The sequence below is a fragment of the Myotis davidii genome, unplaced genomic scaffold (genome assembly GCF_000327345.1).
Source record: "Myotis davidii unplaced genomic scaffold, ASM32734v1 scaffold290, whole genome shotgun sequence".
In the NCBI taxonomy this organism is placed as follows: domain Eukaryota; kingdom Metazoa; phylum Chordata; class Mammalia; order Chiroptera; family Vespertilionidae; genus Myotis; species Myotis davidii.
Window position 1 is genome coordinate 7,526,259 of NW_006285049.1, and position 16,490 is coordinate 7,542,748.

The 16,490-nt window shown below is 39.9% G+C and overlaps 1 protein-coding gene across 1 annotated transcript in view; it reads right to left on the reverse strand.

Moving 5' to 3' along the window:
• The window catches only part of PDZRN4 (PDZ domain containing ring finger 4), a 338,807-nt gene that overhangs the window by 319,128 nt on the left and 3,189 nt on the right, over positions 1–16,490 (reverse strand). Inside the window, exon 3 of the mRNA XM_006755547.2 lies at positions 15,336–15,443. Within this exon, the coding sequence (XP_006755610.1) occupies positions 15,336–15,443 (108 nt within the window). The remainder of the gene's footprint in view (positions 1–15,335; positions 15,444–16,490) is intronic.

Consider the following 16,490-nt stretch of genomic DNA (forward strand, 5'->3'; position numbering starts at 1 on the left):
CAACCCATATTTCTCCTTGGGCATAAACAAGTTTATCATGGTAAAATTTAACCTTATCAAATATAAGTTGCTGTACATGGTATCCTTTAACTGCACCAAAATATTTATTACATACTAGAGGCCCAGTGCACAAAATTTTTGCACAGGGGGTAGGGTGTGTGTGTCCCTCAGCCCAGCCTGCACCCTCTCCAATCTGGAACCCTTGGAGGAATGTCCAACTACCCGTTTAGGGGATCAGGCCTAAATAGGTAGTCGGACATCCCTCTCACAATCCAGGACTGCTGGCTCCCAACCACTCGCCTGCCTGCCTGCCTGATTGCCCCTAACTGCTTCTGCCTGCCAGCCTGATCACCCCCTAACCACTCCCCTACCAGCCTGATCGGTGTTCCTCTGCCAGACCGATTGCCCCTAACCTCCCCTGCTGGCCCAATTGCCCCTAACTGCCCATGACAAATTATAGAATTGTACATTTGAAACCTATATATAATTTTATTAACCAATGTAACCCCAATAAATTCAATGAAAACATTAAAAGAAGAAAAGAATGAACCTATCTGTAATTTGCTCCACTAAATGTTTTGGAGTATTTTAACAATAAAGTTATTACAAACTCTAAATGCTACAAGAAAGGCATAATGATCAGTGTATTTCCTTGGTATTTTGGTAAGCAGTATATGTGGTTAATACTACAATTAACTTGAACTTTTTACCTCCTAGCTTAAAAAGTTGTTGGAACCATCAAATCTATAGGTCTCCATTATATGTCAGTTCATGGTCATTATTCCTCCAAATAAACCAACCCATATATTCTCCTTGGGCATAAACAAGTTTATCATGGTAAAATTTAACCTTATCAAATATAAGTTGCTGTACATGGTATCCTTTAACTGCACCAAAATATTTATTACATACTAGAGGCCCAGTGCACAAAATTTTTGCACAGGGGGTAGGGTGTGTGTGTCCCTCAGCCCAGCCTGCACCCTCTCCAATCTGGAACCCTTGGAGGAATGTCCAACTACCCGTTTAGGGGATCAGGCCTAAATAGGTAGTCGGACATCCCTCTCACAATCCAGGACTGCTGGCTCCCAACCACACATACTTTTCATACAGGTGAAAGGCATCTTGCTGTTGTATGGGCAGCCACATTTTTTTGCCCTGATTATAAAAAGCAGTACATAACATGATCCTTCTGAGGCAGTAGTGCCATTTTCCCCATCTTATGGGTGGAAAACTGAAGCAGAGAGAAGTTAAGTAATTGGCTTTGTCACACAGTTATAAGTGTCAGAATCAGGGCTGACCACAAAATGTGCAAGCCAGAATCCATGCATGTCATCTCATGCTGGCTTGGTCACCCTTAACTGCTCTCTCCTACCGGCCTGATCGCCCCTAATTACCCTCCCCTACAGGCCTGGTTGCCCCTAACTGCCCTCCCCTGCCAGCCCGATTGCCCCTAATTGCCCTCCCCTGCAGGCTGATCATCCCCAACTGCCCTCCCTTTCATACCTGGTCCCTCCCAACTGCCCTCCCCTGCCGGCCATCTTGTGTCCACATGGGGGTGGCCATCTTGTGTGTTGGAGTGATGGTCAATTTGCATATTACTCTTTTATTAGATAGGATAGCTTTTAGCATAGCATTTACTCACAATAGGAAGCCATAAATGTTAGAGCTATTATTAGTCTTTAAAATCATCATTGTCCTCATTATTATGATTTAAATAAATAACAATTTGGTATATAATTTATGTTATATGCTGAGATACATTTTATGAGTTCTCTCTGTATCAGATACATATGTACAAATTACAGTTGGATAATTTGTTTGATAACTCATGGTTCCACATTATAAAATCTTTAACTATGTAAAACATTGCTAGAGTATTCAGCAATGTTTTTAACTTTTATGTGAAAATCATTTTTAATTGTTTACTAATGTAACAATTTTCAGCCAAGACATTTCTTCTGGAAGACACTATCTCATCATGTGTGTGCGGGGGATTTACTTTTGTCTCAGGGCTGCCTTAGTATGGCTCAATGACCTAACTCTGAACCAGTTGGACTCGACATCCCTGGAATTCTAATATGGGCCAAAGAAAAATTATGCCTCTCTAAGAGGACATATGCATTTTAAAGTTCTGGCTTATCAAAAGTAACTTCTCTAAATGAAAGATCAGGTAAGGAAAGAAAATAATTTTTCTTTGATCATTCTTATCTTTTGGAAAGAATTATGCTTCTGAAAAAATAACACCCACACATTCAGCAAGGTGACAGGTTTGTAACACAGTATATCTAGGCCAAAAGTATTTGTTTAAGGATCACATTAATCTTTTTGGCACTGTAACAAAGGATTGGGAAGGGATATATACAGCATAAGACTGGCCCTACAAAAACAGTAACATTAAAAATTGTACGCCAAGACGATCAAGTGTGCTAATGTCAAAAGAGACACAAAACTACTTTTTCTAGAAAAACTGGGTAAGGTAGGAAGGGTATAATCGCTTTGTGATAGATCTATGTTTAAAAGAAACTTAGGAAGGCTTTTTTTCACCCATTTAGTACATATTTATTGCACACCTCACATATGTAAGGCATAGAGTTTTTTAATTTTATTAGTTTCCATTCAACATTATTTATAGTAGCAAAGTATTTTAGTAGCAATGCTAATAGCTTTGCTTTATCCTTATAATCATGTCTGAATTAATTCATTCATCAAACAACTGAGTGCCACTGTGTGTCAGGCAGTGTATTAGGTGTTGAAGGTGCAGAAAAAGGTAGGATTTCTGTGTTCAACATGCATGAAGAAGTATTTCACATAATTTGTTTAACTTCATTAGACATCAAGGGATTGTGCGTACACCACTTTACTAGATGACTTAAATTTTTCAAACAGAAACAATACCATGTCTTTACAAGTATGTGGAGTAATTGACAATCTGACATTGCTGGTAAGAATGTAAATTGCTACAACTATTTAAAAAATCTGTTTGGCAGTAATCACCAAAGCTGAACATGTACATATCCATGATTCTGCAATGTACAAATGTACCCCTACTTGCGTGTGTGTGTGAAATACATATATATATATATATATATGTATGTGTGTATATATATATATATATGCATATATATATGCATATATATATATTTAAAGAAATAACTGTAAAGAGGGAAGAATATATGTATTTATTGTTCAGTTTCCAAGAGGAAAACCTACAGATATCCACTTATAATTAAAAATTGCCTTTGGTGATTTTGGTTGCTTAGAATAAATAAGAGCAAAACAGAATGTAAGTCTTCTATGCCTAAGCAACCGTCACAACCGAAACAACCGAATGGACTACCGAACAGCGTGAGGCGACCAGGGTGGCAGGGGGTTTAATGAGGGACAACCAAACAACTGAGCAGCGGGCTGCATGGGGTGACCAGGCCAGCGGGGGGGCAGTGAGGTGCGACCAAATGACTAAACAAGCAGGCTGCAAAGGGCGACCAGGCCGACGGGGGTTGGGGGGCAGTGAGGGGCAACTAAATGACTGAACAGCAGGCTGCATGGAACAACCAGGCTGACGGGGTAGGGGGCAGTGAGGGGCTACCAAATGACCGAGCACCAGGCTGTGTGGGGTGACCAGGCCAGCAGGGGGGGGCAGTTGGGGGTGACCAGGCTAGCAGAGGGAGGCAGTGAGGGGTGACCAGGCTGGCGGGGGAGGCTTTTAGGGGTGACCAGGCTGGTGGGGGGAGCACAGTTGGGAGCAACCAGGCTGGGAGGGGGGGTAATTGGGGGTGACTAGGCCAGCAGTGGGGGCAGTTAGGGGTGATCAGGCAGGCAGGCAGGTGACCAGTTAGGAGCCAGTGGTCCCGGATTGTGAGAGGGATGTCTGACTGCCGGTTTTGGACATCCCCTAAGTGGTCCCGGATTGGAGAGGGTGAAGGCTGTGCTGAGGGGACCCCACCTCCGTGCATGAATTTTGTTCACTGGACCTCTAGTTGTTATTATAATAATCTAGAACTAGTGATGCCACTGATGATCAAATTGATAACTAAAATGTGGTGTAGTCATATAGTCACACAATTATAAGAATGAAGAAACTACAGTCAGATGCAACATTGGTGAACTTGACCAACATGATTTTAAATAAAAAAGTCATATTCTAAAGAATACCTACTGAGTGTTTCTATTTATACAAAATTTAAAAATGGCAAAACAAAACTTGGAGGAAGAATACAGGAGATACAGGAGACTCCTGGGGTGCCTGAATGATGTTTCTTGATCTGAATGCCGGCTACATGGGTGACTTCACTTTATGCTTATTCATTGCACTGGATACTTAGGATTTGTGACTCTTCTGTAAAAATCTACTTAAGCATAAGCATCAAGCACCACTCTTGATTTAAGATGAGTATATTATAGAAAAGTAAAGACAAGGGAAAATATTCAAGATAAGTATGCTGAATAAAATATATGGGTTGCCACTACCTTTGGGCAGTTTTCTATGTATTTGCTACCGGCCCTTACTACTGCATTTATAGGCAACTGTGGTACTCACCCACTAGTCTCCCTATCTCAAGTACGTTCACTTTCCAAAATATTTAAACATCAGTGAAGTCAAGTTTTGATTACTCTTCTAACCGTTGCATTACTCATGTCATTCCCCTGTCCAAAAGTGATCACTGATTCCTCATTGCCTATACTGTAAGAACCTAATTCCTTAACCAAACATAAAATGCCTTCCATTAATTTCATCAAATCTGACTTTAACTAATTACACATTATCTACCTTGAATCATCTAGGTATAACTCTTAGTAATGGGCAGTGTCAGGTGATGGTTAAGGGCATAGACCCAAGAACTCTTACTCTACCTCATTATCCTGAGGGAAATACAAATCAAAACCAGGATGAGATACTACCTCTCACACCTGTTAGAATGACTGCCACCAAAAAGATAAGTGAAAACAAATGCTGGTGAGGATGTGGAGCAAAGGAAACCCTTGTGTGCTGCTGTTGAGACTGTAAATTGGCGCAGCCACTATGAAAAATATGGAAGTTCCTCAAAAAATGGAATATTATTCAGTCATGAAAACAAAAAAAAAAAAAACTCTGTCATTTGACACAACATAGATAAACCTGGAGAGCATTATGCTAAGTGAGATTAGCCAGAAAAAGACAAATACTGCATGGTATCACTTATATAAGGAACAAAAGAAGTCAAACTCATAGAAACGGAGTAGAAAATGGATTGTTTTATTTGACTAACATTTTATTAATTAATGATTTCTCTTCTAATTATGATTTCATAAAATATATTGTTTCCTTCAATATGAAACATTATGTGGGTAAATTATCAAATTACCCAATTTTACATAACAATCCCATAAAATTCATTTGAATATTATGTATTCTTTAGCTATTCAGTGCTAAATTTTATCCTAATCTATATTATAAAAAAATAACTACTTCCCTATCAAGTAAGCAGTACAGTCAATTGCTCATCTAATCATATGAGTTGAAGATTTATTACCATGCCTTTAGGGCAATATAAAATTGTTTAAAATATTTTAAACCATATAATGAATAATGTTTATTCTTTGGGGTTATTTTTTTTTTACTTGAAGGTAATAATGAATTACCTGAGGTACTGATTATAAAAGGATAAGCTTCTTAAGAACACTCACCATCAACTGCTAAAAAAGAGGGAAGCTGAAAGGTACTGTCCATAAAGCCACTGGGCTGTGGAGTGGCCACAATAATTCACAGGGTTGGGGGAACCAGACACCAAACCCATGCCCTTTTCTCCTTTGTGATGCTTTCACATTGGAGTAGAAAGAACAATGTCTTAGGAAAGAATGGAGAAGTTTGTATTCCTGTCTACAGAAACACACCACAATCTACTAGCAATATAACAGCATGTATTCTACAAAAGGACAGCCTTCTTAAAATTGCCTTAAAGAGTTCCAGGCCACAAGCTCAATGAGTTCGTCCTTAAGCTTCCTCAGAAAGCCTCACACTGGGGCTACTGTTAATTATTCCAAGAAGCTCTCAGCAAGAGAACTTCAAAGACTTTCCCTGGCCACTTCTCAGGGATCTAGGAAGCTTCTAACTGTCTTTTCACCAAACCATCTACAAAACTTGGAACCACTGAAAACATCTTTCATCTTTCCCATTCCTCTGTGGTTAATCATGTTTTTGTTCAATTCCGTGTTCGGTCCAGTGCCATTTCCTACAAATCTGCTTTGCAGGCAAGCATGTGAATTCAGTCAGCTTTACCAGTGTTCACGTTCAATAACAAAACTATGCATCAGGGTGAAGGCGGACACACATGTATTCAGATCCAATTCAAGAATTTACATAAGCAGAATATGAATCACTGCATTGTAGACTTGGGCTCTTTCTTACTTACAGACTAGAAGAAACAAGTGTAGAGAAATACAATTTTTTTCCGTCTATTATCACTAGATCACAGATTTTGAAACTTACACAGCAAGTCTTCCCTGGTGATAAAGATGCAAAGAGAAGGAATAGGATGTAACAGGGACAGCCTTCAAGAACTGCCCACCTGGCACCTGAAAAGCCTTGGTATATACACCATAATGCCTACAATTTTGAGCTCCAAGTCTATGCATTCACTTATTCCATCAAAGAAAATGAACAGTTGCCTGTAGTTTGCCAGACACAATGCTAAGAGCAGGAGGGGTGCTGGAGCTATTAAGTTCAATAAAATTTTAAACCACATTTAAGAAACCTATACATTTGTGAGAGGAGAAGAACATCAAAGAATAAATACACAGCATAGCATGTGAAAAATGCAATGAAAGTGAGAGGTATAAAAACCTACTGGCAACAGAGATAAGAGAATAATTCCCATTGGTGGATTTGAGGGGCGGGGCGTCAGGGAGTGGAGGATTTTTGAGGCTACTCAGAAACTTGCCAGTTCCTGAACAGATGTGGAGTGGGAGTAGGGTGAGAACATCAGGTAAAAAGAAAAGAAGGAATAAAGGCAGACAGGCGTGAAGATAAGAAAGGGGAGGCGTTTCATGTTACTACAGTTGAGGGGAGTCTGAATGGGAAAAAAACTTTTTTAAAAAGAATAAAGGTTTTGAAGGTCCATTTTTACTTCTTTAATAAATTTTGATTTTATCCTGTTGACAATGTAATGTGAATGAAGGGCCTGATGACCTTAAGGAAAGGAGGGGAAATAAAAAATAAGAAAAGACAACCCTGACAGTAGTAGGCAACTTGAGTTGCAAAAGGCTGAGACTGGGTGAAGGGAAAGTTTACTCCCAAAGCTACTGTGCTGGTCAAGGTGAAAATGATCAAAACTTGAGAGTCATTAAGGCGCTATCTCCAATTAAAGTTCAGATACCCAGAGTGGGGCAAATCTATTACTCAAATATCTATCTGTGTTCCTAAAGACGAATGCTACAGAGAAATAAGAAAGAAGATGCCAGATGACTACGATAATTGAAGGAAACAGGAGGGCGAAACACATAAGACATGGCTTATTTTGAAATCTGACCTAAAATCAACTCGGAGCTCATTTTAAAATAAATCTCAGCAATGTACCAGGGGAGCGCCACTTGAAGATGTCAATATAGGAAGAGGCTGAACTCACCTCCTCCCACAGACATACCAAATCTACACTTGAATATGAAACTATTTCCTCTGGAAAAAAAAAATCCAAGAAATTAAAAATGGTGGCGAGACACCTAGGCATCAGGTAAGTGAAAGGGGACCACAGAGAAGCGGGTAGCAAAGGCAGAGATACATTTTTGCCATAAACTCCATCCCTGGCACAGTGACCCACAATTGGAAACTCAAATCCTGGATCTTCTCCCTGAGCAGTGAGGGTTTGTACCCCACTTTGGGCACCCCAACTATTAAGACTGGCACCTGACAGACTAGCCCCCAAAACACCTGGCTGTGAAGACCAAAGTGGTGCTTGGCAAGTGGAGAAATGGCAGATAAAGGCTTGAATGCAGATGCGCCCACCCAGGCCCTAGCACGAAAGCAGCCCTGCGGGTGGGTGGCATCCTCCATGCTCTCCCTCTGCCTTATTGAAGCTGGCAAACACCATCTTTCTCTTTTTTCTTTGTTTTCCTTTATTCTCTCCTCTCCGCCTTTTATTTCCCCGGAGGGCACCATCTTTGCACTCTCCCTCTGCCTCACTCCAAAGCACCAGTAGCTCCTGGAGAGGATCTGTACGCACATCTGGCGTCCTGATTTTACATCTGGTGATGCGGCTTTGGGAACTGCTATGAGGGTCCGCCCCTCGATGGCTTGGCTCTGGAGGCCAGGAGGGCTTATGTTCCCGGGTTCCCTGGGATCATAAACCAAGAGATAGTTCTTAGCAGACAACTGCTCCCCGGGCACTGCCCAGAGCGTGGACAGAAGCACACCCCTCGTCTTCCTGAGGAAGAGGTCTAGTGGCTTGTCCAGGAGCTTCGGCCTGAGGGTAAGGCTTCTGGTTTGGCACACTCCTAGAGACCACGGAAGGGCTCTCAGGGGACAGAGGCCAGGGGACACCATCTCTGCTTGCTCTCCTCCAGCTCACTGGGATCTTCCAGAAAAGAGCCCTTGTCTGGGGTCCTGATTTTTGCTGCTGCTGCCAGAGGACACCTCTCCATTGCCTGGTTCTGATGGCCTGAGGGGCTTGTGCTCCCAGTCCCATAGTACTGTAATGATGGAGAAAGTGTTCTTAAGCTGCCACCACTCCCAGGGCACAGCCAGCGGCAACAGGCCCAGGAGATCAGTCTTCCTGTGAAAGAGGCCTATTCATTTGCCATCCCAGGGGCAGCCTGAGGGGCATGCTTCTCATGGAACACACCTCTCAGGGCTGACATGAACCTTCTGAGACAGTGGAGGGCAGGCACTACCTTCATGTTCTCGCTTTGCAGTGCTCCAGAGCTCCAGCATCTCTCAGAGCAGGACACTTCTATGTATTGGGTCCCCAGTTTGGGTGGCTGCTGTCCAGAGGATGCCTTTTGGGTCCCATGGGATTGGAACAATGGGGAGACAGTTCTTGGAAGGCTACCATCCCCAGGACTCAACACAGAAAGCAGGATGAGCCACCCCCAGCCTTTCTAGGAGAGGGGCCTACTTGCTTGTCCTGGAGTTTCTGCCTTAGGGGAAGGCCTCGGGCTGGAACACATCCAGAGGCTGTGGAAGTGCTCTCAGGGAACATAGGCCAGAGAGTCCATCTTGGTACGCTCCCTCTGCTTCGATACAGCTCCCCAGTATCTCCCAGAAAGGAACGTATATACTCATCTGGATTTCCATACCTGCAACCCAGGGAAAACCTATAGATAGCCTGGCCCTGGTGGTCAGCAGGACTTATCCTTCCTGTCCCACAGGACTGTATGCATTTGCGTACCTTAAAGGCTCCCAGCTAAGGATCTGGCTTCCAATAAACTGAATCTAGGTAATGACTGAGATTCCACCGCCGCTTTGGGATACTGACAGGTCTTGGCATAGCCTGTATTAAGAATAAAATAGCATACTTGGACAGTCGATAGAAGACGGTGCTACCTTATATGCACATATTCTACTATTTTCCTAAATAACCCCTGTCATGCTTTCTCGAAAACAATTGAACTACTACTTGGAGAACAGGAACACTAAAGCAAACCTCCAGTGTCATTCCACTAAGACTAGGTGGTGACGCCCATTTATGTTTGGAACAATTGAAGAAGCAGCTTCACACTAGAGCCTGCTGGGCCTCATATAGGCAGAAAACAGGGCCTCTACCACATGAGTTACTTGGGAGCAGAAAACCGATGTTATTGCTCCTTCATAACACAGAGTATGCCATCTGGCATCTATAGGAACTTAGTAAATAGTTGTTGAGTAACTGAATTAAATCATGAGTGTATAAAGTTTTCTCTCAACAGCCCGTTTTGCATCTGACTGTCCATATGAATATGTGAAAACTGTACAATTTGAAACTTCCTACATGTATGCATCCAAACTGTGGTGCTGATGGAAATGGGAATCACTGAAAGCTGGGAGAGAGTGACCTGGATTCTCCACAGAAGGAAGATACCCACCCCTGTATTGGCTCTGTGCCCTGGAGAAGAAACGACCTTGCGTAAACTGAATGAGACACGTCAGTCTCACAATAGTGGCTTCAAAACCCTGCCGCGTGCCAGGCCCTTTGCGTACACAGTAACTATGAACGGCACAGAAACTGAGGCACAGCTGGCTTGCTCAAGGCCACACACACTTCAAGAGAGGCTGAGCAGGAATTCCAGCCAGATTGCCTCAATTTCAGTATTCACCCTCTTCCCGCTTCACCACAGTAATTTTCAAGAGACATTAAACATATAATTATATAATAACTAGATCATGATGTTAAAAATATACTCAATGTAAGTAACATTTAATCATGATTACAAATCTCATTAAAATGCAATTCTTTACTTGCACTAACACGACTGCTTTTAGTTCTTTCCTAATTCTTTCAGATAATCAGTCAATGTTGTTTGAACAGTTAAAATACACTTATAAAATGTGGAATGACAATGTATTATTGAAGAGTTTAGTGATGTGTTCGAATTGATCAGCAACTTGCCAAAAAACAAACCCCAGCAAAACACACACACACACACACACACACACACACAAAACAACTAATGGTCCACCAGATTTACAAGTGATCTACTAAAGTGAAAACTTGCAAATTCTTTTTATGCATACACAGATTGGCATGGCTGCTCTGAGGTAGTACAGTGCACTGTGCCATCAGGCACATACGGCTGTAGCACATCATAGATCTGCTTCAACAGCATTCCTCCATGTTCAGCTCCGATCTGCATTTAAATTTCCTGCATTAACAGCTATAATGGAACTGTGCAGAGCCTTAGGCAAATAAACATGATAACCACCAACGATTTTGACTATAGCAGTGCAGAGTAGTCACATAAAACGCGGAAGATAGAACATTACAGAAAAAAAAAATGTGTAGCTGGCAGTCTGGAATAGTTAAGAAATTCTTGTTGAGACGTAGCATTTGTCAAGTTCTTTCTGCTAGTATTATACTCAGCACTTTCTAGAAAGTGCTACCCTGGCATTGTTCAATGTGGGAACTGTTTCTAAAGTAAATGAAAATGCCTTGGGTGCTACATTTCATCATGATTTCAAGCTCCATAGATAGAAGAGATTTTACTATGTCCATTAATAAAAAAGTCTGCTTTCTGCTCCAAAGTGTTCATCTCACAGACTGCACAGACTTCCACCCCCAATCCCTGGTCTCCAGAAGCTGGGGGACATCACACAGACTTGGCTAGGAGCTGGAGGAGGAGTAAGAAGAAGAAAGTGTGAACAAAGACCCGTGAATGACTATCCACCCTTCTATTCACTTTCCCCACTCTGGGGTCATGATTGCACCCCAGACATAATATTGTTGCCGGTAGAAATGGGGTGTCCTTTCACAGAATTGTGAGGAAAGCATTTCAGGTGCCCCACTCATGGGATGATGCAGTGCAGCGGTAAGGATGACTGAAACTGGAGCAAATGCAAAGGACCGTCCTGGGTTCTGCTCTTGTCCCTCTGGGGCCAAAGCCCAGCCTTGTCTTCATCAGGCCCAGAAATAAGGCCAGCGTCCAAAATTTCTGTACCATGCCACGGCAGTCCGGTTTAGTCTCTGTCCCCATCTGGCCAGCTTAGTCTGTTCTTGGCTGCACCTCAACAGTGCCCAGGCCTGCGCTTGGAGCCCAGCTCCTGGGGGGTCACAGGCGGCTGCTAGTCCCACGTGGCTTCTATGGAGCAAGAATGGGGACGCTCATGCACGGATGTGAGTGTTACCAGGCAAGAGAGAGCCAGAGCTCTGTTAAACTTGGATTGCACGACCTGGGCTTGAGAAAGATCAGGCACTTTTTCAAAATAACCAATCAATTTTCCAGTCCTTTGCAGGTTTGTGCTCAGCCCTCCCTCTAACCAATCCCTTTCCTGGATCTTATCTAATCCGACCCTTTTCCCAGGCTAGACACCTCCCCTTTATGGCTGCCACCCTGGCTTCTACTGCGCATGCACTCAGCAGAGGAATTTCCCCTTTCTTATTTTCTCTCTCCCTCAGAAATCCCCAACAGTCTTGATGGGGGATTCCTTTTGCTTCCTCTCTTTATTAACATCTAGCTACTATGCTAACGATAATAGACGAAGAGTTGCTGACAGCAGCAGTGAACTTTGAGTCTCAACTCCCCTTGGGCATCTAACACGATGATGCTTCAGTAATGCTACTGCCCTCTTAGAGAATTGTGCCTGAGCCTCTGATAGTGGGTCCTTTGAGTCCGGAAGGGGTGGAAACAGCATGCAAAAGACACTGTTATTTAGATCTACACTCTGGTGAATTCCTGGCCTAAGTGAACCTCTGTTACCACTAGAAAGTGGTAAATATGGTTTCTCATGGAACTGACTCCAAAACTAAATTTGCCTTGTTTTATGTGAAAAATATGACATAGATTTACCTTATGACTGTTATTATTTTACGTTTAAGATCCTTGAATTGATTTGACCAGCTTCCCTGGAATACAGACTATTAAAATTATCATTTTGGAAGCTGTTAGCCTTTGTTAAAGTTTGGCAAAATTATTATATCTAATATTTTTATTAGAATTAGTAAAATCTCTTTAACCGATAGAACCAAATTTTTAATAACATATCTCCTTTCTCCTTCAACTGAATGATTTAAATTTTATTTTATAAGAACAATTCATAACTTGTTGTAATGTGTGCTTTAAGCAATTAACTTGCCAGAATATTTTCAGCATGTATTCACTGTAAGTAAAAAATAAATTGTCTAACAGTTTCTTTTTTTAAAATTTCAATCATATATCACTGAATTCAAAGCACTTGGCCATATGTCAGACTGTGGCAGGTAGGTCATATGAGTAGTTTCATAATATATGAACTATTGGTGCACTTTACACTGCTAACAAATTTATTTGTTGAACTATAGTTAAATCAGCATGGCCATTTGAAATTCGTATTAGTTCAGTAAACAAATCACTGAGCACAAAAAAACAACAACAACAAAACCCTATTTTAAAATCTCTTTTTCTGCCGCTGCACATTTTAAATTAATCAATATATTTCTTATCAGTCTTCCACTGTTAAAAAATGTGAAAAGTTAACTGGCCCCACAATGGCAGATGAACTAAAATAACTGAAAAGCATCAAAGAGTTTTAATTGGTATATAGGGATCTTTTTCACACACATATGCACAAGAACAAACATGCTACTTATTTAAATGTATATATAAAAAAGAAAGTCAGACAAATATCTATTTACTTTGAAAAGATGATGGCATCACTGAACAACTAAATATGAGAGATTTATTTATAATAATCTCTCTTCCAAACTGTTTCATGCTATTTAACAGACAACATTCCAGAAATAGACATATCATCTAACTTATTTCTTAACTGCAAATACGGTCACATGAATCTATGCTAGAACTATAACAAAAATATGCATCTTATTAGTATATGTTGGCATAAAAGACATGTTGATAAATCCTATCAATGAGGCAAATTTCAACCTCTTGTCATTTACTGTTAATATATGCATGTTGAGGTGATATTACAACTACAGCAGGTTATAAATCATAGTTTAGATTTCCAGGTTGATGTCTTTGATCTTTATCTTATATGATTTAAATATGGTTATTTTGATATATATTAGTAATTGTCTACGATAGATGTCTAGATGAACTTCATTTATCAGCCATAGTTTTTATAGAATTACTTCTTTCCATTAACAAAACCAATAAATTTTTGATACTATACCAAAACATAAGACAAATTCTTCTTCCTCTTTGAAGGCAACATTAATGAAGCATGCATAACATTGTTACATAGTTAGAATAAATTATTTTCTAAATCCCTAGGACATGTTTCTATTGTGTGTATCTGTAAGTTTGTGTGTTAATTCAATATATATATTCAATTCCACCAGCCCTTCCAATAGTATCAAATGCATGCCTTCCTTTTCCATCTAACTGGAAAAACCAAAAGTCTTTAGACATAAGGCAGAAAGCAAAAAGGACAAATGCTTTTGTTTGAATTATGTTGCCCTTTAAATTATACTGCACAAGTACAAGTAGAAATAGAACAATTCTAACTTTAGCAACTGTAGCATATAAATGTCTCCACTAGGCAAACTGTCAAGACAACCTGGATAGCGTCAGTGAAAGTAGGTCTGTCCTTTCTTGGCTATAAAACTGGAAGGAGAAAATCTTGTTACCAGGGGCCTCTTCAGACAAAAATCGGTTTTGAAGCCAAAGCATCTCTTCTCTCTTCCTCAAAGTGCCTAGTCAGTTAATTTCTAAATGTTATGAGATCTTTTTTTTTTTTTCCAAAAGAGAGAACTATTGGCTCTTCAATACTGTTTACCCCTATCCTAGGTAAAATTATTCAAAATTCAAAATTTTAATGAAAAAAAATGAAGATTTAAAACTCTATTCAAAGTATAATAAAGGAAAACAGTCTCCATCAAGATAGTTTATAGAAGCATTCATAAAGATAACATTAGTGAGTATATAACCTAGAATAAGTAGAATTTCCCCAAAAGAATGGCAGAGCCAAATACACCTTCCAAATTTCTATTCAGCCTTTACTAATACATTGGGAATAATCCCATTGACAGCAGTACCCTAAACATGTTCAGTAACACTAAGTAATACTATCTCAACCAGTTAAAATTCCAAAAGCACGGGGTTGGTGAATGGCAGTGTGACTCAAAATTCCATTATCATAGCCCAAATTTCAATAACTTCAAAGCACTTACTTAGCCAACCCCAAATACCACAATACAGCTACAACATACACTACAGAAAGTGAAGAGTTCCCATCAGGTTTTTGCAATAGGAAAAAAAACGTGCTTCCTTTCTTTTTTATGTAAAAAAGGCAGGAAGAAGATAACCATATTAAACTAAAAAGTACTAAAAGACATTTATAAATAAATCACACCCTACATAATATACTAATCTCAAGTTTAAAAATAGTAAATTTCCTCACTAAAATGTCCTTCAGCAGATATCTATCATCCTTTTTTAGAAATGTTATAAAAATGAATCCCTTAATTATCACATAACTACCTTCACAGTTAATGGGGATAGACAATTATTAAAATAGAGATATTAATTAACACATTTAGAAACTTCATTAACACATTTAGATTTATTATTTTATCCCAATATCTAATAATTAATATAGATGAGATACGCACTATATACTCTAGTTCAATATACATTCTAAGAAGTACCACGCCAAGGTAAAGCACTAAGTTTGGAAATTTAAAATGTCAAGTATTTCTGCCACGAATCATATTTGTGTTTTATTATTGTCTTACCTCAATGATTTTGTCATGAATCTCCAAGCCTTCTGCTCTGTCAGCAGGTCCATTTTTCAAAATTTTTGAAACATAAATTCCTTCTCTTGATATTTCTTCTTGATCATTCTATTAAAAATATAACCATTAGCAGTAAGAAAGATGTAAACAAAGTTTTTAGTTGGATCAAGGACAATTTAGTAAATGTTTCACTGCCAACCCTTCTTAACATGCAACTCTATTTCTTAACTGGGGATCTGACACTGAAGTGGATCAAAGACAATTTAGTAAATGTCTCACTGCCAACCCTTCTTAACATGCACCTAACTCTATTTCTTAACTGGGGATCTGACACTGAATTTTAACTTAACACCAGTCATTCATCAAGATGTCAGCTTTAATGAATGAGTCCAGCATCTCTGGCCAGATTATCTATTTACCTCCTGTTTTCAAGTGTACATAAGAAACTATGGGGAAAGGGCAGGTACAAGGCGATAGCAACAGGCTCCTCAGTATGATTTATAGAGCATCTCATTTCTAAAGAGAGGGTGTAATTTAAAAAGGTTGTAAGTTAAAGAAAACAAAAAGCACATCCAGCCTCACTATATAATTGGTTTGAGATGTGGTCATAGTCTTCAAAATATAATTTAGCCTCATAATGTGACAGATTTGGGAATATAGCTCTGGCTGTTTGTAGTCACAGGGAAGGCTGGGAGCTTGCTGAAGTGTGAAATCCCAAAGGATCAACTCTAAGCCGAAAGAGAACCCATTCGAAGCTAATCGTTACACATTTCCAGGCATAATGAGCCTAATGATCGCGTAAACATCAAACATATAGCCAATATGGTACAAGTAGTACATGCTAGCCAGTCGCAGGAAACCAACTACAGTGCAAAACTTATTTAGGAAAAATGGCCCATATCTTATAATAATACATCATATAATTTTAAATGCCATTTCACTTCATGGCAGGTTAAATAACATTTTCCTCCTTAATTAATCTTCCTCAGCATGAATTTTAAGAGGCTCTAAAAAATGGCCAATGTCACCCAAATGTCAAACACCTAACTAGCATTCATAACAATATTCCTTCGGGGAAAATGAAACAAAAATTATTATATGATGAAAAGACGTCTATTTTTTCCATAATAAATGGGGACTGTCCTAGAGGCAGAA